The 9344-nt window shown below is 41.5% G+C and overlaps 1 protein-coding gene across 1 annotated transcript in view; it reads left to right on the top strand.

Moving 5' to 3' along the window:
• The window catches only part of AK8 (adenylate kinase 8), a 174143-nt gene that overhangs the window by 99869 nt on the left and 64930 nt on the right, over positions 1 to 9344 (top strand). Inside the window, exon 11 of the mRNA XM_004713319.2 lies at positions 1929 to 2070. Coding sequence (XP_004713376.1) covers positions 1929 to 2070 — 142 coding nt within the window. The remainder of the gene's footprint in view (positions 1 to 1928; positions 2071 to 9344) is intronic.

Below are 9344 nucleotides of genomic sequence, written 5' to 3'. Positions count from 1 at the left end.
TGGTTTTAATGTTTCACTATGTATCAACGTTCTCATTATTTCCACTCTGGTTGTTCCTTTTCCCTTAATCTGGCTTCCCTATTCCCTTCAACCTTCTCCTCTTGGCTCTAGGGTAAATATTGACTATCTGGCTTCTATAGTTCATTATTTTTGAAAGGAGCACAATAGGCCTATGTGATACTATTTATTTCATGAGCCAATCTATCGCTTAGCTTAAAGGCAGCCTCCAGGAGTGGTTTCAGGGTCGAGTTTAGAGAGTACCTCAAGGCAGCAGACCTGGGGGCTCTACAAAACAATACATCTGGTCTTTATCATATTTGAAGAATTTGGGTTTGGGTCTGCCTTCTTCTTCCACTCTATCTGGGATCATCTGTTATGTCCCTGGTCAGAACAATGAGTGCTCGTAGCTAGTCACCATCTAGTTCTGGCCCCAGAACAGACGGGGATGTGGAGTGTGTGAGCTCTTGACTCACCTGGTGGAGTCGTTCCTGCTTCGAGTCTGTTTTCCTTTGTTCTCATTTGTTTCATGTGGGTAGAGCCCAAGCGTTGTATCTTAGATGGCCACTTACAAACGTTTAAGACCCTATTACTTCTAGATTGTAGATGGCCAGATGTTTTTGTTTAAGCAAAACCTCCTTTCTGCTTTTTCTTGAAGATTAGGAAAGGGGGAAGATGTTTAAAAAAAAAAAAAGGTCCAGGAAAATGTAAATGGCTTAGAAGAGAGTGTAAGATTCTTTGGTGCGAAGGACCCTGGTGGCACATTGATTACACATTATTCAACTGCTCACCAAAAGGTCCATGGTTTGAACCCACCAGCTTTGCTGTAGAAGCGAGACGTGGCAGTCTGCTTTGGGAAAGGTTACAGCAGGTCTGCCCTGTCCTCCAGGGTGGCTGCAAGTCTACAAGCCAGGGTCAGCTCGGCAACAGCAGGCTAGTTTCAAGGCAAGTCACCACCATGGAGGAAAGACTGCTATGCTTTTTCTGGGTCTCTCACCTGCACACTCACCTGGTGGCATCCTGCCCGCCTGCTGGAAGGTTTGAAGCATAGGCCGTGGGGCCCCTGCCTGCCCACTTGCCCGATGGCTCATGGGGAGAAAGCAGTGTGTTCTCAAAGAACCTGTGAAGAGAGCTCTGTCGGCGGAGCGCTAGGAAGCCCCCTCATCTTGGGGCCCACCCCCATCGCAAACAGTGGTAATATTTACCAAGTATTTCTGGGAAAATGAGTGCAAAGTGCAGGAAATGCAGTGCAAATTGCTAGAACGCAGTACATTAGCAACATAGGCTATTTAATGAACCTGGAAGAGACATATACATTTCAGAGAAATGTCAATTGCGGTAATGTAAACAAGAGGCTTCTTTCAATATTTCATTTTCCAAAGGACTTTATTTCAGTCTCTGGTTAGAACTAGAGCTGATAGTCTTGAGAGAGCTTTCGTTCTAAACATCCAAGAGGGGAGAATTGGGGGGCGGGGGGTGGGGGTGAAGGGGCACGACCGTTGCTGATGGAGCATAGCACCTCAAGGGGGACCAAGGGGTTCCGTTGAAGGGAAACGAAAACTTGAGTCAGATGTGTGTCTGTGAAAAGTCTTTTGATACAGACACGGATTCTTGAAAGAGGATGAAGGCTGCCCATGTGGGATGATGCCTTCCCAAGGTCAGTGCCCAGTCAGGCTTGCCCCCATTGCAAGCTACCAAGTGACTCCTTCTCTGTGTCACGAAGGATTATGGGTGGTGGGCAACCACCAACTTCTCCAGATGGCCCCCTGCGACTCCATTTCACCCAAGTCTTCACCAGTTCACTCTCTGTTCAAATGAGGGTGGAAAGCCCCTAGACAACTAACCCAGAAGACCCTCCCCGAGCATCCGCTTCATCAGGAGCAAGGACCTGGAACAAGGCATCCACCACCGCTCTTCTTTTCCCTCCCCAGTGCCCGACAGCATCATTTTGAAGATCCTGACCTACCGCCTGAACCTGGAGGATTGCATTCAGCGAGGGTGGGTGCTGCACGATTACCCAAGGGACCTGGACCAGGCTCAACTGCTGCAAAGTTTGAGTCACAAGCCCAATAGGTGAGTCTTGGTCCTTATCCTGCCACCTCCTGGGACGGTCTCTGTCATGGCAGGGGTGGGGTGGGGTGGGCTTCTGCATCTTAGCCCATGGGACCCATACTGGCCTGTGATCCTCCTGCAGTCAGCATCATTGCATGTGTTGTGTGAGTCTGAAGAGGAATTTACAGACTGGTATCAGACATATGGGACTCATGGACTTGATCCAGACTGGGCTGGGATGTTTTCTCAATATACAATTGCTCTTTTGTGTAAAACTCTTTCTCACACACGTATAAGTGTCTCTGGATTTGTTCCTCTAGTCAATCTGGACTCACACTCAATCAACTCAAAGGCAGTGGGTTTGGGTTTTGGTCTTTTGTCAGTCTTTCAGTAGTAATGAGATGAGATGTCAAAATGTTTCATGCATTCTCCATAGCTCAGATAGTTTTAATACTTATCAATATAAGTGTTTCTGGGCGCTGGCACTTTCGGGAAGAGATCGTCTATTAACAGTTTGATCTCAGTCACAGTATTTGGTGGATTTGAACTTCATTTCTTGTGCAAATGGTCTTTTTAGAGAAAACCAACCCTTTCAGTTGTGCATTTAAAGACTTTAGCAATTTTCAAATCTCTTCTGTTTCTGCTACTTCCTTTTTCTTGTGGCTAATCTTATGTTTTTGTGTTTTCTTCTTCTGGGGGGGGGGATTCATTTAACTAGTAGCTTGCCTTTCCTAAAGGAGCCCTGGTGACACAGTGGGTTAAGCACAGTGACAGTGTTAGTGGTTCAAACCTACCAATTGCTCCATGGGCGAAAGATGAGGCTGTCTACGCTCATAAAGTTTTATAGTTTTGGAAACGCTAAGGTTTCTGTCCTACAGGGTTGCTATGAATCGGAATTGACTTGGTGGCAATAGAACTGTCTTGTTTGTGTTGCTTATTGAGTTTTTCACCAATTCCCTGTTTTCCCCAAAATAAGACAGTGTCTTATATTAATTTTTGCTCCCCAAAATGCGCTAGGTCTTATTTTCAGGGGATATCTTATTTTTCCATGAAGAAGAATATGGTACACATTTATTGTTGAACGAAAAAAAAAGGAAATTTATTACCTGTATATGGTACGGTAGTAGTTGTCATCACAAACCAGCATAACCAGACAAACTGTGAATCCTACAGTATCAAGAATTTCTTGTTACCACCAACATTTCCATGTACAACAATCTATGGTAATTTACTCATTTATTCAATGACAGTCATGTCATCATCTTCTGGAACATCATCATAACAATCCAAACCCTTATTTTCGGGGAGGTCTTATTTTCGGGGGATGCCTTATATTTCAGCGAGAGGCAATACTGTAAGTAGGTCTTATTTTCGGGGGATGTCTTACTTTTGGGGAAACAGGGTAGTTATCTTGGATTTATTTTTCCTTCTACTTCTTTTCTTATAGTCTTCATGCATGCACCTCGGCTTCTCTTTATTACTGACCGCCTTGCTGGGCTTATTTGCTTCTTTTTTTCAAATTCTGAGTGAAAATGCATAATTCCCTTCTTTTATGTATTTCTTGTTCTATACTGAAAATGTTTAATCCTTTGACATATCTTCTCTTTACAAGCCTAGCCCTACCTCATATTTTTAAATATACCAGATCTTTATTATTTGCTCTTTCTAGACATGATGAATGCGATTTAGACGTTTAGAATGTATGTTTAAAGAGTCTCTTTCACCTGAGAAGTGTTTAGAAGTTTCCATTTCCAGGAGTTGATACTTTGTTGCTATTGCTTCAGCTTTCAATATTCTCATTTTAAGGCAAAGCACAGGTTTGAATTTAAGTATAACATCTATTTTTTTAATGCATAAGGTTTATTCTGTGAATAATTGTTTAAGTGTTCCATGGGTGTTTGAAAAAGATGTGTATTTTAAATTTAAGTTTAGAGATTTAAATTAATTAGGTCAAACTTAATTTCATCATTTAAACTCCACCCATATCCTTATCTTGTTTATTGTTGTTCTCTCTCTTTCTCCATCCACCACCCCTTTTTCAGTCTGTCAATTTGTTAAGGACAAGAGAGACTTGTCAAATTTCTCACTCCTACTGTATTCTATCGGTGTGTATGTGTGTGTGTGTGTTTTCTGAAGTTCTCACCACATGACTTCCAGTTTGCTAGTTTGTGCATTGAGGTTTGTGTCACCATGTATGCATTGAGAAATGTCCTCTCGATGAAAGTGCCTAGGTGTATCAGAACTTTCAAGTGTATCAGACTGTGTCTATCGGAGCTTCTCATTTGTCTACTCCAATGTTAATTTTACCTGTTCTACTTAGTAGTAAACATTCATTATCTTTTTTCTTTCTTTTTGGTCTCATTTATTCTATTGCTTGCTTCTTAAAATTTTTTTTTATTAATTCATCATTTTATTGGGAGCTCTTACAGATGGCCTAACTCCATAATTCAAATAGATCAAGAATACTTTTACAACTGCCACTGCAATCAGTTTCAAAACATTTACATTTTTCTGGAACTCTTTGATGTCAGCTCCCCTCTCCCCCTTCCCTTCCCCACCTTTCCCCCCAGGAACCCTTGTTGTTATTGTTATATATTATGATTAATATTCTTTATATCTAGATATATTTTCACCTACAATTCTGTTATTCGCTCCCCTCAAGTGGAATTATATAGCCATCATTGCAATCAGCTCCCTCTCCCTCCCCCACATCTTCCCGTATCCTTAGGGAATCATTGCTCCTGTTGCTGTTTCTGTAGGGCCATCCATCCCAGCATTCCTGCATCAAACGATCTTACTTATACTTCTGAACCTACGTAGGTCTAAAAGTATTAATGAGGTGAACATAAGCCTTAATAGTAAGGGGAAATATTAAAGAACCAGAGGATGGTTTTGAGTTTCATCAGTGGTGTACTGCAGCCTGAATTCCTCATCCCCCACACACAGCCCCTCTATGCAGGCCTGTCCAATTGTCTTGCAGGTGGGTTTTGGATCTCCACTTTGTCCAGTCTCCTTCACATCCATTAGATTGCTTGTTTTAGAACTTCTGATACCTATTCCATACCAACACCTCATGATCACAGAGGCTGATGTGCTTCTTCCATGTGGGCTTTGTTTCTTCCCTGTTCAACGGCCGCTTGTTTGACTACAAGCCTTTAAGATCCCACATGCTATATTTTTCAATAGCTAAGCACCATCAACTTTCTTCACTACATTTGCTTATGCACCCATTTTGTCTTCAACGATCATTTCAGGAAGGTGAGTATCATACTTTATTAGAACAAACCGTTCTTGAACTGAGGTGAGATTTTAGTAGAAGTCCAAACTCTATCAGCTTCTTTGTTGAATTTGCATATATGTACATGAATAGACAAATATATATATATGTTTGCTTTCTTCTTCTTTCCTCTTTTTCTTTTTCCTTTCCTCCTGCCCACGATTATGGTTCCCCTCTCAGTAATTCCTCTCAGACACTTTTCAATTGATCTAACCTGACCAGGAATGCTTCACCTTCCTCACTGTCAATTTTATAACTATTATTATTCCTTGTCCCTGTCATTATTGTCTCAACATTCCCCGCCACCTTCCTTCCCATGCCCCACCCACTGTGGTAGTTACATAATCTGGTGTCAATTTGGGACTTAAAATTAAGAGTGAAGGGGTGGAGTCTAGTCTGTTAATCGGAACATAGCAATGAGACCTCTGTGTGGGCATGGACTTCTCCTGAGAATTCTGGGAATTCCTGATTTTCCCCCTTGGAGACAGGAGACATTCTCTCTCTTTCTGCTCACTTCCTGTGAGACATCCCTGAGGAGAAGCCACATGGACCTACTCTGATGCAGCCCTGGGAACTGGAGAAAGCACGCTGAGACCCCTGCCAGTGCTGAGATGTTTACAATGCCACTGGATCTAAAGTCTTTCTACCCACTGGCCTCTGATCATCCTGCATTTGGTGTCACTGCATGTGTTTCATGAGTCTGAAGAGGACTTTATAGATTGGTATTGGACATATGGGCTAATATCGGACTTATGGGCTTGGACTGGATTGGTTGGGATGCTTTCTCAATGTGGATGAGTGTTTGAATTTGTTTCTCTAGTCTACCCAGACTAACACCCCCCCTCCAACCAACGGTCTCATCACTGTATCCATGGGGTTGCTTGTCCTGCCTGTCTCATATAGAAAGACAACCCCCTCCCACCAAAAAGAGAGAGAGAGAAAGACCATATAAATAGTTCCAAGTGTAACTGATGTCCTGACCCAGATTAAATGAATCTCTCTCTGCTAAATAGCAGGCAGGACCTGTTATAATACCTCAGCCCAATCCCCCCTTTTTTCAGGGCTCCATATCCTAGGACCGCTTACCTGACAGCATTTATACCCTTTTAGTCCTAAGCCTTTGTGTCTGATAGGTGCACACCTTGAGGGTCCCTATTGCTCTTCCTGCAGTCAGGGATGGGGTGGTATAGTGCCCCCCATTACACTTTTAGACTTTCAGTGTGGCCCCCTTGTGAGTAACCCCCAACCAGTGTGGGTGAGGTGCCAAGTGCTGCCCCCAGAGTCTGAAGTCTGCAATTGGGATTTCTCAGAGATTCCCAGACTTCACCCCCATCCATGGTCTGTTGCACTATCTTCATGGTTTGCCCCATGTGAGTGCACATCAGACCAGCTGCTCACCCAAAACTGTCTCCAGGCCCATCCTCTATAGCGCTGTCATCTAGCTGAGGCCAGCCCTGCAGTCATCTCTGGGAATGAGCTGCTCCAGGTAGGAACACCACCCTCAAGGATTGACACTGTAGAATGAGGTCTGCTCTTGGCCTCCCTTTCCTGTGAAGACATAAACAATACCCTCCCCCTGGGTGAATTAGTGACCTGTTCCCCCATTACTGTCTTTTTTCTTCCCCCAACCCTCTTTGTGCCTTAAAGGCATATGAGAAGGGGTAGAAAAGATGCCTTTCAGCACAGGTGCTATCTGCATCTATCTATCAAACAAATAAATATATATATATAAAAAAAAAAATTAATTTATTTTATTTTATTGTTTGTTTGTTGTTTCATGATGGATGTATCATTAGGATTGGTTTGGCTCATTCCAGGGTCTCTGGTCCTCAGTTCAGGGATTGTGTGCTGTGTGCAATTTCCCTTAGGCCGTTCTGTGCTTGGACTTACCTCAATGGCTCTTATTGTACTTGACCTTTTGTGCTTGGCTAATTTTACTCAGCACAATATCCTCCAACTCTTTCCACAAAATTAGGTGTTTCATCATTTCATAACTTCTTTTTAGGGATGCATAGTATTCCATTGTGTGTATATACCAGAGTTTTTAATCCATTCAGCTATTGTTGGAAATTTAGCCTGTTTCCAGTTTTTTTATTTTGCAATAGTGAACTGTGCAGTGATGAACATTGGAGAACAGAAGGCAGTCTTGATCTATTTTTTAATTCGCCTGGGTATATGCCCAGTAGTGGAAATGCTGGGTCGGAAAGTATTATTTCCAACTGTTTTAGGTATCGCCAAATTGCTTTCCACAGAGGTTGTATATATCTACAAGAGCACCAGCAACAAATGAGAGTTCTTATCTCACCACACCCCCTCCAACATTTGTTGCTTTCTGTTTTATTTATTTTTTTCAATTGGGTTATCTTTGTGAGTTTTATTTGGTTTCTCATAGTTGTTTTAATTTGCATTTCCTGGATGGCTAATGATCAGGAACATTTTCTCATGTTTATTGGCCATTCGAGTTTCCTCCTTTGTGAATCTTCTGTTCAAATCTTTAACCCACCTCCTCAGTGGGCTATTCGCTTTTGTTCTTGTTGTAAGCTTGGAGGATTCTGTAGATTTTAGTAATTAGCCCTTTATCTGATATGAAATATCTTTTCCCTGTCTGTGGGCTCTCTTATTACTCTCTTGCTAAAGTCTTTTGATGTACATAAGTGTTTTATATTTAATATGTCCCACTCATCTATTTTATCTTTCTCTGAAAGTATATCCTTTCTTAATTCTGATAGCCCATGTATTCCCTATGCTACGGTTCTTATCTTTGCCCCAATTTTTTCATTGATAATCCTGATAGTTCGGGGTTTTACCTCAAGGTCTGTGATCCACCTTGACTTTGTTCTTGTATAAAGTGAGGTAAGGATCTTGCTTCATTCTTCTGCAGGTTGATAACCAGTTTTTCCAGCACCATTTGTTAAACAGGGCATTTACTTCCCATTTGATATTTTTGGAGCCCTTACCAAAAATCAGTTGTCTGTATTCTGCTGATTCTATTTCTGGATTTTCTGTTCTTATCCATTGATATGAGTATCTCCCATTATACCAGTACCATGCTGTAGCCCAGTTAAGCAAGCCCACTCACTTTAATTTTCTTGAGGAGTTCTCTGCCAATTCAGGGCTTCTGCCTTTTCTATATGAAGTTGGTCATCAGTTTTTCCATTTCTTTGAAAAAAGATGCTGGTACTTGAATCAGGATTGCATTGAACTTGTATAGTGCCTTAGGTAGTATTGACATCTTTACAATATTGAGTCTTCCAGTCCACGAGCATGGGATATTCTTCCATTTGTGAAGGTTTGTTTGGGTTTCTTGTAATGATGTTCTGTAGTTTTCTTCATGCAGGTCTTTCTCCTTTTTGGTTAGGTATATCCCTAGATATTTCACTTGATGTTTGGCTATTGCGAAGGGTACTACTTTCTTGATCTCTTTTTCTGTAATCTTGTCGATCTTATATAGCAATCCAGTTGACTTCCCATTGATCTTATAGCCTGTCCCTCTTCTGTGTTTCTCTGTGACTCCCAGTACTCCTATTAGGGAGTCTTTGGGGTTCTCGATATATAAAATGCCATCTGCAGATAATGATAATTTCACTTCTTTCCCCAGACATATACCTTGGATATCATTCCATTATATTATCAGCTAGGACCTCCAGTATGATGTTGAATAAAAGCGAACACAAGGGGCTGGTCCCCTTTTTCATTGGAGATGTTTTCACTTTTTCTCCATTGGTTGTAACACTGGCCATTGGTTTTTCATGTATAGCTTGAATTATATTATCCTATCTTCTTGAGTGTCTTATTAGGAATGGGTGTTGAATGTTGTCAAATGCTTTTTCTATATTTATTGGTATTATCATGTGATTCCTGTCCTTTTACTTTTCAATGTGATGGACGATATTAATGGATTTTTGCATGTTTGACTTTCCCTGTATCCCTAGTATGAATCCCCTTGGTCTGGAATTATTCTTTTTTTTTTTAAATCGTTTAATTAGGGGCTCATACAATTCTTATCACAATCTATACA

This window comes from Echinops telfairi, unplaced genomic scaffold (assembly GCF_000313985.2).
Source record: "Echinops telfairi isolate 266 unplaced genomic scaffold, ASM31398v2 ScPeMD7_22;HRSCAF=79, whole genome shotgun sequence".
Classification (NCBI taxonomy): domain Eukaryota; kingdom Metazoa; phylum Chordata; class Mammalia; order Afrosoricida; family Tenrecidae; genus Echinops; species Echinops telfairi.
This window is presented reverse-complemented; position numbering and strand designations above follow the sequence as displayed.